This window comes from Lontra canadensis, unplaced genomic scaffold (genome assembly GCF_010015895.1).
Source record: "Lontra canadensis isolate GAN:19392208 unplaced genomic scaffold, GSC_riverotter_1.0 scaffold1, whole genome shotgun sequence".
In the NCBI taxonomy this organism is placed as follows: domain Eukaryota; kingdom Metazoa; phylum Chordata; class Mammalia; order Carnivora; family Mustelidae; genus Lontra; species Lontra canadensis.
In genome coordinates this window covers 27,949,521-27,966,816 of record NW_022630995.1, presented here as the reverse complement: position 1 = coordinate 27,966,816, position 17,296 = coordinate 27,949,521, and the positions used below count along the sequence as shown (strand labels likewise).

The 17,296-nt window shown below is 41.9% G+C and overlaps 1 protein-coding gene across 1 annotated transcript in view; it reads right to left on the bottom strand.

Annotated features, from left to right (window-relative positions):
• Positions 1 to 17,296, bottom strand: part of CORIN (corin, serine peptidase) — a 243,648-nt gene that overhangs the window by 61,559 nt on the left and 164,793 nt on the right. Inside the window, exons 8-11 of the mRNA XM_032852353.1 lie at positions 16,267 to 16,377; positions 14,432 to 14,548; positions 10,257 to 10,352; positions 2,719 to 2,950 (exon numbers count right to left, since the gene is read on the bottom strand). Coding sequence (XP_032708244.1) covers positions 2,719 to 2,950; positions 10,257 to 10,352; positions 14,432 to 14,548; positions 16,267 to 16,377 — 556 coding nt within the window. The remainder of the gene's footprint in view (positions 1 to 2,718; positions 2,951 to 10,256; positions 10,353 to 14,431; positions 14,549 to 16,266; positions 16,378 to 17,296) is intronic.

The window sequence follows — 17,296 nt, the reverse complement described above, 5'->3', positions numbered from 1 at the left end:
AAAAACAGTAAGTTCAATAGTGTTCAATAACTCTCAGACTGAAGAGTTTTGTTGCAGATTTAGAAATAATGTCTATAATTTATTTGCTGCAATTTTAAATTTGCCATAGGATACCTCATCTTTACAGAGCACTGTATAGTTTCTGACTTCACCACTTCCTATTTTTTCTATCAAATGGAAATCATACAATAATATAGTGAGATAATATGATAAAAATAAGACAATGTGCCACGCAGCAACGACTGGTGACACTGTTCTTATCCTAATCCTTGTGGCGTTCCGCCACTGGCAACAGCCCTGAAGGTAGGGCCTCCTGCAAAAGGATATTTTGAGGACGAGATGGCAACACTACCCTAAAATATTTAACACATTGTAAGGGCTCGATAATGTTAGATTTTTCAGACTCATAACTTCAAAACTAAATGTTCAGACCCACAAATGGGCATGGCAAAAACAGCATTGCTTCATGAACACATGAGTATATTATTCTTGTCAGAATATGTAAAAAATTCTTAAAAGCAAGTATCAAAATATAAAACTCATTTTGAGAGCCACTGAAAAGGAAAGACATTTATGTAAACCGAAGAAATAGAACTGAAATATCTAAAGGAAGTTCACTAAAATGTTGATTGAATAATGTCTCAGGGTCAGTCGCGTCTTGGGCATTTTAATGTGAAACATAAGCCCTGAAATTATAAATCATACGTGGATGTAAATTTGTTCCAGAGAATACTCTGTTAGGGGAATTTTTTATACATGTGAAAAGAAAATCAATGCAAGCATTTGTTAAGTATTATCACAAGCGATTAGTGAGTATCCTTGACCTTGCTTAGACAAAGTGGAATAAAATTTAGAAATAACTTTTCAACATAAAATGAGGAGATGTTTCCTTAGGGATACCTTCAAAGGCGTTTTCGGAATTATGTGTGCACAAGGCAGCCTTAGCTTTTAACCCGTTTGCATAATTTATTCCGTTCCCCAACTCATTCTGAAGTTTTATGGTTTCCTGTCCTCCGCAGGTGCCCCTTCCCTGTCATCCATTTGCTATTTGGCCCTTAATTTATTGTTTCCCCATCTGTCCGCTACATCGATATTACTGCTATGCCTCGAAGCTCCGAGTGGCTTCTGATCCCAACATATGGTTCCCGTGGTTACTGGAGAGGCCCATGTGTATATTCACCCCCTGATGGGAAACAGCGTCAAGGGGGCAGCTGCCCACCTCCGCGACAGCGGTCTTGTCTTGTACGTTCCCGGCCGACACCGCCACATGTGGCAGAGAAGAGAGACCAAACTGCCACTGAGCAGCCGCGTTCCTCTCCTACCATCAGAGCTTACAGCCAGAAGCGTCCACGTTCATGTGCATTCACTCACCCTCCCAGCGACTCCATCGGACCACCGTAACTGTGTTGGTTTTATTTATTTATTTATGTGCTTATTTTTAAGATTTTATTTATTTATTTGACAGAGAGAGCACAAGCAGGGGGAGCAGCAGAAAGAGAGGGAGAAGCAGACTACCCCCTGAGCAGGAGGCCCCATGTGGGGCTCGAACCCAGGACCCCGGGATCATGACCTGAGCTGAAGGCAGACACTTCACCGACTGAGCCACCCAGCGTCCCCCGTCTTGTTTTTATAGACAGAGTAGAAGAACTGAGACTGGGAGAGACCGAGGAATCTGTCCCAGGCCACAGAGCAGCCACAGAAGAGCCAGGAGTTGGACCGGATGGTGGACTCCTGGAGTAGGACTCTTAACCTGAAGTAGGATATCGCTCATCCCAAATCCAAGCTGCAGGCTTGAAATGCTGCCCATTTCATCCAAGCAGGCAGAAAAACGTCAGCGAGCTCCATCCCTTGTCCAACCTTCAGGCCACTGCTTACGTAATGGCGCTGACATTTGAGTGTATCAAAGGTAGCATTTTAAAACATCCGTGTTGCCAGACAAAAGAGCAGATACACCCCTTCTTCTGCTGACTCACATTTAGAACACTTCTTGATCCACCAAAGTGAAACATGCACGATTTTATTTGATTGAAGTATGTGAACTACTGCATTGCCTAGGCTGCTTAGTCATTAAGCGTCTGCCTTTGTCTCAGGTCACGATCCCAGGTCCTGGGATCGAACCCTGAATTGGGCTCCCTGCTTGGTAGGGAGTCTGCTTCTCCCTTTCCCTCTGCCTTCTCCCCCTGCTTGTGTGCACTCTCTCTTTCTCTGTGTGTGTCAAGTAAATAAATAAGATCTTTAAAAAAAAAATAAAGTATGTGAGCTGTTATCAAAGGCAATTCATACCTCCCTTGTGTGGTACTCCAGTCATGAACCCTAACTCAAACACTCATTTTAGAATTCCTGCTTCTTTACCATTTTTTAAAAAAGATTTTATTTATTTATTTGAGAGAGAGAGAGAGAGACAGAGAGAGAGAGAGAGAGAGAGAGAGAGAGAGACCATGAGAGGGGAGGTCAGAGGGAAAAGCAGACTCCCCATGGAGCTGGGATCCTGAGGTGGGACTCGATCCCAGGACTCCAGGATCATGACCTGAGCCACAGGCAGTCGCTTAACCAACTGGGCCACCCAGGCACCCACTTCTTTACCTTTTAAACACATGACTTGTTAAATACAGAGCTCCTTAGCAATATGGGCTTTGTCTACACTCAAACTGAGCCTGGGATTCCTTGGTTCTCCCTGAGGGGAAAATGAGGGTGCTGCGGGAGACCTCACTGTATTACCTGCAAGGTGGGATCCGCTGGCCTGTGTTCACGTCACACTTTGGTACCAAAATGGTGCAAGCAAAGAACATAAGGTATTTGTAACAGTTGGTTTGAACAAGTGCAGGGAAAAGAGAGGACTCCCAGCTGATGGATGCCTCCTTCTGAGTCCTGTGGCCCAGGTAATTTGGGTAAATTGTATGGTTGTAGGGTAAATTCATGCAGAGTTCCAATGTAATTGGTTCACATTGACCTAACAAGAAAACACACATATAGGTACATAAATATCTCTCCCTATATATATATATATGGTCAATTTCACATGTAAAACAATTTCTTAAAAACTTATAAAATTGAAATCTATCTTACCTTCTTTTTAAAAAATACCTAAGATGAGAAGGCAAACAGTCCATAACTTCCATCAGAAGATAAATATTTTGGTTAAAGAGCCACCACGCTGAGAATCACTTCTGTCAGGCAGCTGCACGCACAGAGCCTAGTATGCACGTCGGAGAAAGACTTTCTTTGCTTTTCCCCTAGGCTCAACCTACCTGAAAGCAACTCTCTTCTATGTTTCCTTTTACCCATTTTGTCTTCTGATTTATTCATGACTTCTTAAAGAATATATTCCCTCATCTTCACAGACATTTAAAAAAATCAATGAATTTGGTCAAACAGATTATTAGATTGTCTTTCTATATGTTTGAGTGTTGATCAGTGCATTTGAATATAAGGCAACAAGATTTCAGGGCAAGAGGAGGCTAAGCTCTCGTTAGGCACCCACAGCTAATGAGAAGAAATACTAACCCATTAGCCTGGCATCCAAGGCCCTCTCACGCACCAACCACAACATAACTTTCCATCCTCAGCACCGAAGGCTATGTCATCACTGGTATTTCCTTGGGGATGATATGTATTTAAGAATGACATGACTCTGTGGGCCCCGTTAGCTCTTATCTCCTCTTCTTGACACACCTGAAATCACCCCTCAAATGCAGTCATGCTTCTAGCTGCCAGTTGTCCACTATACCAGTTGGAATGATCCTTCCCCATCTTCTCGACCAGGTGAACGCCTCCTTGGCCTGTAGGACTCAGCACAAACACACACCTCCTCTGGGGAGCCTTCCTGGCCAACCACGCTCGCCCTCCCATTCTCAATAAGAGTCTCTGCTGGTCACCACCGCATCACAGGCATATTCCCCCAACACACTTGTTGCCTTCTACTGTATTCTTTACTTACTTGTGTTCCCCACATAATTCGGTGATTTTTTAAAGATTTTACTTATGTAATTGAGGGAGAGAGAGAGCACACACATGCAGGGGAGGGGGGTCAAAGAAAAGGGAGATGGAAAGAATCTCAAGCAGATTCTGTGCTAAGTACAGAGTCAGACGTGGGGCTTGATCTCATGACCCTGAGATCCTGACTTGAGCCGAAAACAAGAGTCAGATGCTCAACTGCTTAACTGACTGAGCCACCCAGGCACCCCTAATTCAGAGATTGTTGGGAAACAAGACTTTATTTCTTGATCTCAGAGTCTGTGCCTAGAGCAGCACCCGAACGGAAGAAGCAAAACATAGAGGGGTGGGGGGAGGGGGAGGTGAGACAGTGTCAGAAACTCTCCCAGGCACTTAAAATGGAAAAATAAGGAAAAATACAGTCCCTGCGATCAAGGCTCTCCACATTCCTTTTAGGAAGAAAGACACATTTCCTGGTAGCCATGGTGTAACCTGAGGATAGGATAGCAGTATCAAAAAGCACTAAGAGCCCAGAGGGACAACGAGGAATCCAAATGGCACTGGAAACCTTCGCAGGATAAAAGGGGTTTAGGGGAACTTGGCAGAAAGCCTTCCTGTTCCCTCTCTGTGTGCAGGAGTCGGAGACGTAAGCAGGTGTGTTGGTGAATCTGCCCAGGCCCACTAAAGACTCCATGCCTTATCAAGAGTCATTATTCAATTAAACTTAATTATTTGACCACGGAGTGAGATACACGTAGACAGATTCATAACAAGGACTGGGTGATATATTAAAACAGCTCTGGAACACTTTTCATTTTAAAGCACCTGAGGGATTTGAGGAAATTCTGTTTATAAGGAGCCTGATTAAAAGCCTTCCGGACAAAGTGTAATTACAGTCTCAGTCTGCTGGAAAAGACGTAACCTTGTCAAATGGGCACAGTCCTGACAATGAGTACAGGATGGAAAGAGGAGAAAGACACAGAGGAGGTATGAGGCTGGTTCAGTTTATCATGTCCATTGATTTGTAAACATTTAATATTTAAATCTTTTGATTTCATATTATTAAAAAAATGCCTATTCCTCATAACAATAAAAACAATGCAAGATGGGTAAAGAAAAAGTTCATCATATACCAACAGACTGGGTTTGAATCCTTGCCGGCCTTTCACTGGCTCATGTCTACATATATAAGCATCTACACACATAGACAGATTTATGTTTGCTTGCTTCTGCCAAAGTAGAATCTTACCATTCCTGGTATTCCTCAATTGCTTTTGCTGCTTAATTATTCATCGTGACTGACTTATAAGTCAGTAGATGGCACTCTAACTCTATTTTTCCTAATTTCTTTAATATAACTTTACAAAAAAATGGGATAATTCACACAGATTTTTGATGCAGTCTTTTTTTTTCTTGTATATTCTTTTCCTTTCTATCTCTTTCTCTACCACCCTATCAAGTTTTAAATGTTTAAATAAATAAAATATATTCAGATGATAAAGAGACCTATCACACAGATATTCTTTCTCTTTGACAAGTGGGAACTGTATCGCTTTTGATTTGGGATGAGATATAAGCTTTCAAAGTTTCAGAGCCAAGGAAGATGAGAAAGGATTAAGTTATGATCATACATTATTCTGGAAATCTCTACTGAATGTGGTAAGGGTGATTGAATCTCGTGTTTTATTCCTTCATAAGGCGCTCTTTACAGAGTGTTAGGTAAGATAAACTCTCAACATATCCATCAACCTCAAATTTTATGATTTAGAGTATCAGTAAGTTTTTCTATCTTAAGAATCAGACTCACTCACTAGCTTGATTTAGGACAGCCACCAGAGAGCAGTTGTGTTACAAGCATGAGGCGGTTTAAGGTTTTGTTTTATTTTTCTTTGTTTTTTGTTTTGTTTCATTTTTTCAATGCATTTTGATGCCCTGTTTAGCACATGGTCCGGAACATAAATGAGGTTTAATAAATATCTGCTGAAAAAAATTATCCTAATGGAGCCTTAATGATATCCCACCTTTCAAAGTCTGAAACCATGTTTTGTGAAATTCAGCCTAAAGATGGAATTGTTAACTAAATGATGTTACATCCTTGCCATGACGCAATACTCTGAAACCACAGGAAATCACGTAGTAAATGATGGTCGCTTACATGAGAAAATGTCGCTTTCAACATCCGTTGGCATATACAATATTCTCAGATTTATCTTTGCCTCAAATTCTGTATTTCTCCTTATTATGATTTTAATAGCTGTTTCATGAGTTTTCTAAGGTGAACACCCTTGTACATGCCACTCAGGTCAAGAAGTTGAACTTTGCCAGACATCCCAGATGGCCCTCCGTTTGCCCTGTCTTCCACCAACCCTATCCTTTCCCCGCAGAGTAACACCTGAGTTTCATAGTTATCACCTCCTTGCTCCACTTTATAGTTTTACTCCCTAAGTGTCCGCTGCACCCTGAATACTACAGTTAAGCCCTGCCTGTTTTTTAAAACTTGTTTTGTCTTCTAAGTCTCTCAATCTGGGTTTCCCCCTCCATCCTTTTATTTTTAATTAGACTTAAGCTATTGAAGCACTCACGGATTTGACTGTAGAGTGTGCCAGAGTGTGAGTTTTGCTGACTACCCATTCCTGGGGAACTTAAATATATTCCCCTGCCCTTCCTACTTCCTGAACACTGGCAGCTGCGTGCCGAGCGTTAAGTTTCTTCCCTTAGGGAAGACTGTAGGTGCTATGGTGTTTTTCCATCAGAAGGCGAAGTATATTTGATTTTTTCTTTTGGGGGATGTCAGCAGCTGTAGATGCTCAATGTCCTGACCTATTAATTCACCAACGCATGTTACCAAATGGAACAACTCGTTACCAAATGGTAATATTCTAACTTAATCATTCATTTTTCACTCATTCGTTGGGTAAGCTTTTAGAAAGAGATCACTCCTCTCATCTGCCATTTGCTCCCAAGGACTGAAGTCTTTAACCATTATGGTGTTTGGCTTTCTTACCACACCCACATACTATTTGCTCCTTCCAACTAGAGATTGCAAGCAGAAGGCAATAAATTGAGAGGTTGGTAGGAAAGTACTCAAAGAACAAAGCTGTTCATTGCTTCCTCAATGTTGGAGACAAAGAAATGCATGAGCAAACATGTAGAACTAACAGTCGATGGAACACTGAGAAGAACATGAGAGCCCCTGGAGTATGATAGTCACAGCTGACTTCATACAGCCATGATGGTCATGGGCACAGAGAATTGGGGAGAGACATGTGCCCAGGAACTACTCTTTCCACAGGATTCCCCAGTTGTCTGGATTGTACACTCCAAGGTGGGAGTGATGGATTAGTCCCCCACACCATAGGGAGGGGAAACAGCATTCCTGCTCCCACCCCGAGGCAAGGATACATCTGTATTTTGCCTCCCAGCAGGGCATAAAGATGTCAAAGATTCTGGGTCATGAGTGGATGTGGGGCTACTGTGATACTTCACCTATCAGTACACAATGTCATCAGAAATGTGGTTTTTAGGGCTCCTGGGTGGCTCAGTGGATTAAGTCTCTGCCTTCAGCTCAGGTCATGATCTCAGGGTCCTGGGATCGAGTTCCACATTGGGCTCTCTGCTTGGCAGGGAGCCTGCTTCCTCCTCTCTCTCTCCCTGCCTCTCTGCCTACTTGTGATCTCTCTCTCTCTCTCTCTCTCTGTGTCAAATAAATAAATAAATAAATCTTAAAAAAAAAAAAAAAGAAATGTGGTTTTTAGGCTTAAAAAACCCAAACGAACAAAACTATAGGCATTTCTGGGAATCTGAGTCAAGCCACAGACTTCTCTACTGAAAACTTTGAAAGCTATAAAGACTTTTTCACATTCAGTTTCAGGGATGTTACATACCCTTACAGCCTAGTCATGAACAAACCACAAAAGTGATCATTTTCAACCTTGGCTAGACCTTGGAGTCACCTGGAAATGTAAAAAATACTGATGCTTGGGTCCCACTCAGTATATCTTCAGGGACCCATAACATTTTATGGTATAGCAAGAACAAGGGTCTTCAAGGACTAGAATCCCAGCAACTCCAGTAAGAGGCTGACTCCACCAGACAGAATATCCATACTCTTCAAACTCATATTTTTATTAGCACGGAGCCAGAGAAAGACAATGCTGTGTAGTTGAGCCTCAGAATCTAAGCCACAGTCTCTCCGGTGGTAAAGATCTTCAAATAATTAATCACATTTTCAAGTGCATGAAGTTTTCTGAGAGAAGATGCTACTGGCCCAATTTTACAGAGAACCAAGTACACACATACTGTCATGAATCTCCTTGAAAGATGAGGGAAAAAAACGCCTGTACATTGAAAGGTGTTTTTAATAACACAGAAGGAATGAGGGACTAATGACCAGCCCAGCGCCTGGCACTCAGAAAAGGGATGAACAAATTTCTGCTGAATATATACGGAAAGAATCTGGCAAGAACATCTGTGGTGAATGAAGGAGCTGGAGAGACAGTGAGATGCTAGGGGCATTGTTTCGAGTGTACTGAAAGAACATAAAGAGAAAACGTAAGAGAATATAGTACACGTGAGTGGAAAGATGGCGGCGTGTGTTCTCCCACACAGAAAAGTTATCTCCAGGAAGGCAGAAATCACGTCTCCCTTCTCTGCCATTAGAGTGCCCAGCGCCCATCCCAGAGCCTGGAACGCTGTTATGCCCTCTGTAAATACCAGTGGACCATGAGCCAGAGTTCTCTTGTGCCTTTCTTTCCACCTTTTTTTTTTTTAACAGGTATAATATATTTTTACATTTTGAGTTTTGACATATTTCAGAAATAGAGAAGCTAGGACAAGATGCACTCAATATTTCTCACCCAAATCGGACACAGGCTAACACTGCCCTTTCAACTTTTTTTTTTTAATTTAATACTAAGTGCCATTCCCTGTTGGACAATCCCCAAAACTTTAATAATAAACACATGTCTTTGAGAGGACACTGTTCCTGTTCAAAATTGTTCATGCCAAGTTCAAGGTGAAGGAAAGAACGACATCTGGAAAAGTTCCAGAGCAGAATGGGGGATAAAGCAAAGTGTGAAACAATGGACCCAGGACATATACATACATATACACATAGTTATCACACACATATACACACACATATTTAAATCAGTTTAGAGTGAGTAAAGTGGCAGTAGGTCTTAATGGTCAGATTAACATCTCTCTCAACTGTTCTCTCATATAGAAGTGGTGAAGGGCTGGGTATCACACTGTTAAATAGTTATAAAGTTTATTATTAAGTGCTCATGAAATTAAACAAAAAAATCCTCTCAGTCAGGTTTTTCATTGGCTGCCTCCCTCACACTTCCAGAAGAAGCCGCTATAAGCTCTACAGTGACACAGAAAGGTCACTGAGTAAAACTAGGACCTGAATCCTTCAGACTTTCAACTAGGAGATCCCTTCAAACTTTTTTGCCAACTGAAAGTTGACAGATATGCTTTGAAATCTCAAGCCCTACTTGAAAGAGGAGGCCAAATATTAATTATAAAAAGTGAAAGAAGTGAATCGAGTATGAAAGTGGAGCCCACAAATACAAACTCATTACTAGAAATCAGAGTTTTTCGCGTCTGATTCATTTTCAACTTCCCACAAGGGCCTACTGAGCCCTATACTTTTCCTGCCCATTCTCTCTCCCTTAGGAATTCCACCTCCCCCCAAGCTAATTTAGAGTGAGCCAATAGTCTACACCAAACAAATTTACATAACAGCTACCAGATCTTTCTAGGTCAGCCAAGCTCCTATAAAGGCGAGAAAGTGTTATGAGGAGAACAGACCGCCACAGCTCTATGTGCTGTTTAGACGAACCTTGTATTTGCTTTTTGGATGAAGTTTCCATTTTTGAAGCTCTGCTTTAAGAGGGAAGGAAGATAGCATCTGCCTGCAGACGGAGCCAAGAAAGTAACACATACGAGCTGATGTTGAAGGGAAAGTAATGGTGATGCTATCAGGCAATTTGGGATTTATAGGCCATTCATAGTGACACATTTGTTTCTGATTTAAGGTCAATTAAGACTATTTTGTTTCTTTTCTGCTACCACATACAACCTTTAAAAAAGAAAAAAGAAAAAAGAAAAAAGAAATATATATGTATATATGTGTGTGTATATATATATGTGTGTGTGTATATATGTGCGTGCGCGCGCACACACACACACACACACGCACACACACATGCACACATTTGGAAGGATTCCAGACTTCAACATTTTCCTGTCAATTCCAAAGAAAAAAGCAAAATGCATATCCTGACATGGTGATGGCTCTTGTCAACTGCTGTACTTACTACAGTTGTTCGGGTCACAGAGGGAGCTGCCACCACATGAATCAAGGCAGGAAGTGTAGAGGCATCTTTGGTCGCCTTCTTGACATGGAGTCTGACCTACAGAGGGGGGAAAGGCACACTTGTTTCATCGTCTGTAAATTCCTCACACTAGGATTGAAAGCATCAAGGATGTCTTGTGGAGCTGAGGAAGGACATAACTTTAATTCCCTTCCAATGTCTCCAAAAATAGTGAACACATGTTAAATATGTAACTTTCTGGATTAATTTTCCTGGCAACTAAATACAGTTATTCCAAAAGGATTCTGTAGGAACAAAGAAATAAGAGGCAAGCTATCCTACAAAAAGGGGCTCTTGTTGCTTTTCATGGGGGGTGAGGGGAAGTGTTTTCTGTTTACTTGGATGAATAAACTGGATTACAAAAAAAAAAAAAAAATGTAAGTGACTGGAGAGAAAGGCCAGCATAATGATCTTGGAATCTTGAACACCAAACCATATTATTTTAAGGACTCATTTGCACCCAACTCTAGACTTCCTTATAAGGAAAATGCTTTCCCTAAGAATAAATAGGGCATCGACGCCAGTACAGTGAGGATACTTTGTCATGGTGCAAATCTTGGGCAGCTGCGATCTGTATTTTCTGTATGTGCTTTGAAAGTATCACTGGCCTAGCTGTGATGACCTGAGAATTGGGTTTCTCGTTTCCAAATGAATAAGAGCAGTAGCGTCAGCCTAATGGCTTTTCCTTAAGGTATGTAGAGAGGAAACTGCTTTTCCCATTGATTTCCTGGTCATTTGTAGGTTAAATGGAAAAGGTAATAAATTACTGCCCATTCTCTTTTCAGCTCTTGCCCATTATAGTCAATTACTTTCAGATATGTCACCGGGAATCTAAATAATCTTGCAAGACATTTTTAAGAATAAATAACAGTATGCGTATACATATAATCATTCTCATCTATAATTCCAAGACAACGTTTATTATACTGGACTCTTCCCATTAATGTGCAACAGTATATATTATAGCCTTGAAGAAAAGAGATGCCATTCGTTTTGTTTTGTTTTGTTTTTTTAAATATCATCAGAGTCAAACCATCGTTGCAAGGTAAGCCAGGGTCATTTCCATGAGTTTCATCGTTTTTTTTTTTTTTTTAATTTGGAAGTATTTATTTCTATTCATTTTTTTAAATTTCTTTTCAGCGTAATAGTATTCATTGTTTTTGCACCACACCCAGTGCTCCATGTAGTACGTGCCCTCCCTAATACCCACCACCTTGTACCTCTTAAATAATTTTAATAAGTCGCCATGCATTCATTATTTCAGCAGATATGGAGTGTCTGCTGTGTGACAAGCTTCTGTGACCAGCTGTACAATGAAGCTTTAAAAGATGAAAGAAGTGGGGCGCCTGGGTGGCTCAGTGGGTTAAGCCGCTGCCTTCGGCTCAGGTCATGATCTCAGGGTCCTGGGATCGAGTCCCGCATCGGGCTCTCTGCTCAGCAGGGAGCCTGCTTCCCCCTCTCTCTCTGCCTGCCTCTCTGTCTACTTGTAATCTCTCTCTGTCAAATAAATAAATAAAATCTTTAAAAAAAAAAAAAAAAAGATGAAAGAAGTGAAATGGCTTATATTCTAACTCAGGGGATGGCCATGGCCAGAGAACCTTACCATGCTGTGTGATCATTGTGCCACTGAAGGCATATGTAAGGCAACAGAAGCAGACTAGGGCAGTTCAGGGAGAGCTTCTTGAAGAAGGAGTTCTTAAGGCAGCTGGGTTAAGTTGGCATAAGAAGGTAGAATGGGTTTCCCAAGCAGACAGTAGAATACGCAAAAGCTGGAGTGGAGAGCACAGGTTGGTCTCACTGTAGCCTCAGGGAGGCTAGAAGGGAAGGCTGAGAGCAGAGCCTGAGGGCTGTAATGGCCTGAATCTTGGACTGGGCCCAAAGACTTGGGTGGCTCTTATTTCCCTCCCCAACCTCTCCAGCAGAGCCAGCCTGGGCTTACTGGTGGCAATATTCTGAAGTAGTACCCTCTTCCCCTTCACTCCTGAATTTAACCATAGTGGCCTTCTCCCGGTACCCTCCATAAGTCTTGCTCCTTTCCTCCCTCGGACCTTTGACCAAGCAGTTCCCTGTGCCTGAAATGCTTTTTTTCCAGTCCCACTTTCCTTTATTAAGTCAACTCCACTCATTCTTCAGATTTTTGTGCCAACATCTCTTCCTCAGGGAACCTTCCCTGATGCCTTGTACAAGACCATGCATCCCATATACGGCACGGAGCTCCCTGAATCTTCCCTCATGGCCTACATCACTCCATGGTGAGACACTGAACTGCACAGTAATTTCTATCATGCATGTCTTGCCCAGGAGCCTGCAAGCTCCACGAGGAGTTTCACTTGCCACAAATTCCCCCGTGGTTAACCACCTATGAGCGCCATGACATACATTTATTAAGTTAAATGCATTAGATTAAGTAATATAAAGATGATAAAATCTGACTTTTGTTCCATTTCATCACATGACCTTCTTGCATCTCACATATGTAAGGAAATACTTTATAAATCTCGCCATTGCATAGGGAAGAATCCAAGATTATTTCAAACAGAGATGAATAATGTAGAAACAAAGAACAATTTGATCCAAAGGGAGGTGCTTGGCTGATAGGCACATAATAACTCACGGCTAGAAAAGAATCTGCTTCTGAATTTTAAAATTGGTAAAACAAAGCACTCTTTATCGGATGCTTTAGGTATTAAATCTGTGATTAAAAGTGTCTCCCTTTAGGACTGGAATGCTTTTTCCCTAAAGCAATTCTAATGATCAGTGTTTATTAAGACAAAACTACTGTAGCCACAGGTGACCAATCTCATTAGCCGATTTGTGATATGCCCAGCCCAAGACATGTTTGAACACAACAGCCAGCCACGTAATAAGAGTTCCCATTTCTAGAGTGTTCCCCACAAGTCAGCTCTGTGACTCTACGTTTGCAGGCACTGAACCCGAGATCCAACAGAGCTCAGTTATCAGCCTAAAGTGAACCAGGGAGCAGAGCTGGTGCCTGAACCCAGGGAGCTGGGCTCCAGCGGCCACCTTCTTAATGACTAGGCTATGCTGGTGAGGGGCTAGGTCACGTATAAACAGACAGTGATTTGTCAGTCAAGGGGTATTCCTACCAGCCCTGTGCTGAGAAATGCTTTGACACAACGTGAAGCTTCAAACAATCAGTGCGGATCTTTCTTCTCTGAGAGACACAGACATTTTAAAAAACAACTTATTTGATTTACGTTTTCTTTTTGATTTTCACAGATGACATCAGCAACCCTTCCCAGGTGTGACAAAGTACATGGCTCTGTCATGTGAGACGAGAAACTGTTTCTTTGTGATGAATCACTAAACTCTACTCCTGAAACCATTACTACACTATATGTTAACTAACTGGAACTGAAATAAAAACTTGAAATAAAAAGATAAAATAAAATAAAATAAAATAAAAAAATAAAATGGTACGGGGCATCTGGGTGTCTCAGTCAGTTAAGCCTCTACCTATGGCTCAGGTCACAGTCTCAGGGTTCTGGGATCGAGCCCCGCATTGGGTTCCTTGCTCAGTGGGGAGTCTGCTTCTCCCTCTAACCCTCACCCCTCTCATGCTCTCTCACTCTCTCTCTCTCTCTCTCTCAAATAAATAAATAAAATATTTTAAAAAAAGTAAGTAAAAATGACACTGCCAGGCAAAAGAAAAAGAAGAAGAAAAGAAAAAAAAGAAAAAGAAAAAGGAAGCGCTTCTCTGAACACGGTTATTTTAAAAGGCTTTCTCATTTAATTTCCAGAAGCCAATTCCTCCTAATTGGAGCCTAATCTAACTTAATGGAATACTGTGCATTCAGCTTTTCCTTTATCATCGTGTTGACCTTCCCTATAACCACTAACCAAATCTCCCACTCTGTGTAAGCGTTCAGCCTCCATCATCTACCCTGGGGAATGACTGTTTGCGTACGATGCTCCAGAATTCTATTCACAAGAAAGGCTTTTTGGGCGGGCCAGCGCTGTGAGGAGCTCCGCACCAGGCAATCTGGAAGGATGTATGGGGGAATCCCATGTGAGCATGAGATCACCGCCAAGGCTTTGCTTGGTTCCCCAGGAAAGGTGGCAGGAAGGAATGCACGGGTTAGGGGACGCATACTTACTCTGGCTGCAATTCTCCTCGTCCGTGCCGTCCCTGCAGTCCTCGTCCCCGTCGCACTGGAAGGTGCTGGGGATACACTGTCCACTCCGACACTCGGCCAGACCCTGGCTGTGACAGGCTGTGCAAAGCCAGAACAGCGGTCAGCGCACCGCCTTGTCCTTCTTGCCCTCTGGGTATAGATGGTGCCCGCTTGTGTGGCATCACCAAGAAAGGAAGTGTTCTAAGTATCTGTGTGGTCTGCATAAGTGAAGGACTGTGCCATCGATGCGTTTCAGTTCAAGTGTTTTTGGAATGGCAAGTTTTCTTTCTGGGCTCCCCCTTGCCTTATTAAATGACACTTCCTAAAAATTCACTTTTTCTTGATAAGGGCACAATAAGAAATTGTGTTAATGATGTTAATGATCTGTAGATTTACTGTGCATAGAAAAGCTGTACTTTTATTAAAGGCTTGTTATACGGTAATAACTGTGCTGGGAGTGGTACGGATCTAATCTCAAATCCTCACAATAGACTTGCAAAATTGATATTATCAACCTGGTTTAGAATAAGGAAATTAAAGTCTAAAGAGTTTATTTTAGCGTCTGTCTCAAAGTCACAAGGCTGTGAAAAGCTGGTGCCAGAATGTGAAGGCAAGCTTGTCTGACTCTAAGCCCAAACATTTCCTTTTATTCCAACCCGATCTAAGAGGCCAATAAAATGACATATGTGAAAGCACTTGCATAGTCCCCTGCACACAATAAACACCTTATTTCAAAACTTGCTTACGGCATCTGGCATTTGAAAGGGATGGTCTAGTGGCCACTCACCTTCCAATCCTGAAGGTTGACTCAGTTTTATCCCTATTGTCCTTTGGAGCATCAGAAACCCATGTATCTTGTGGCCCCAGCTTCCCTGTTGCTGTCTAACATTAAAGCTCCCTATGCTCGCAGCAAGGCTCAGCTCCAGAATCGTCATACTGGATCACCACGCCCTTGCTTTCCCACGATCCCCCGAGACACAGCCCACTCTGTCCCGTTATGTCCACCAACAAGGACTCAAGTGATATTTCCAGTTCCAACTCAATTCAGGAAGGGGAGAGTTGGGCATTGCATTTCCTAATGAATTTACATGACTTTTCCTATGTCAAAATAAAAACCATGCAACCCACATTTCAATTTTTGTCTCAAATTCTAGGCAAGTCACATATTCAGTCTCATATGTATCAACTTCGGTGACTCTTATTAGACAGCAAAAGATGGAATAAAAACTTAAATTAGTGTGAACATGCATAAAATACATCATATTAACTCCTTCAGGTCAATATTGCTCTCTTTTAACATCTAACTTCAAGATTCAGGGCTGTTTACTCACCCAGAAATACGACAGCCCGTAAAGTTATAATTATTGTTGTGCACTCTGAGTAACTCCATGAGCCAGGAAGGCTTTCTTCTCTCTGGCAATTCTCTCCATGTTCTCCCACAAATGGGGCCTGAGAACATGTTTTGGGGCTCCTGCAAGGAAACCTAACTGCTCATATATACTCTGCAGGAAAAACGTCTCCCAATCTTTGGGAGGAACACCGCATTGGACAAAGTCACAGATGCGGAAAGGAGGTGTGTGGCCAGTGATGGGGAAAAACAGACACCTGCTTGGCCAGAGCAGCCAAAATGAGCTTGGAGTTGTGGGGAGAGACATGTGGAAGCCAGATACATGGCATTTGTCATCACACCACTTAATTATTATCTTTATCAACTAGAGCCAAAGTATGACCATCTTCCGTTTGAATGCCAGATATTGTATTTGTCTAACGAGGCAGCAATGAAAAGATAAGCAAATGGAAATCATCAGGGCACTCACAGCAGTTGACTTCGTCAGACTTATCCACACAGTCATGGTCACCGTCACACACCCACTCTATTGCGATGCAGCGCCCATCTCCACAGCGGTGCTCCCTTGTGGGATTGCAATCTGGAGAAAACAGAAACTCGTGGGGATGTGGAGAACCAGCATGACAAACATTTAGAATGGCATGACTCATAGCTCCAGCTGAAGATCCGATACCCTCAACCCTTTTTCCATGATGGATCTGAAACAGCCATGCCACTTCTACACAGGCATGTGACCCACTGGCCACCATCTCTACGGGGTAAGACCAGCTTTCTCAGGACCCACAGTTTGTTCCTGTCTTTTTTTTGTTTTGTTTTGTTTAGTTGTTGTTTTCTTTCCCTATGAAAAACGTTTGATTTTTATGTTGGTTAAAATAAACAGAACTGTGATACAAGCTTCACAACGTAGATAGCTGATTTGATGAATTTATAACAACCCTACCACATTTCTAAGAATTGTAACCTAACTCTTTATGGTAAACTGGGAAGGCAGATATCTCCAGTCATCTTTCCTAACCCTAAGCTGGGGCTTTCTGTCAAACTATCTTAAGATACACTCATATTGGGAAAAATTGCTGGGTAAAAAATGCTTAATTTTTTTTCATGATTTTTTTTATCCTGGATTTAACTTCCACCCCAAACTATACATTCCTGGAGAAAAAAAGGGAATTAAGTGATGTTTCTCCTCACAGAGAGCAGGATCTATAGGATTCTTTACCATGAGACATGGAATAACCTTGATATAAATAACCCTTCAAAAGATATGTGTGAATAGCCAAACTGTGCAAAGAGTTGAGATGTTCATCGACAGATGAATAGATAAAGAAGATGTGGTGCAATCAGAAAGGATGAATACCCAACTTTTGTAGCAACATGGACGGGACTGGAGGAGATTATGCTGAGTGAAATAAGTCAAGCAGAGAGAGTCAATTATCATATGGTTTCACTTACTTGTGGAGCATAAGGAATAACACGGAGGACATGGGGAGATGGAGAGGAGA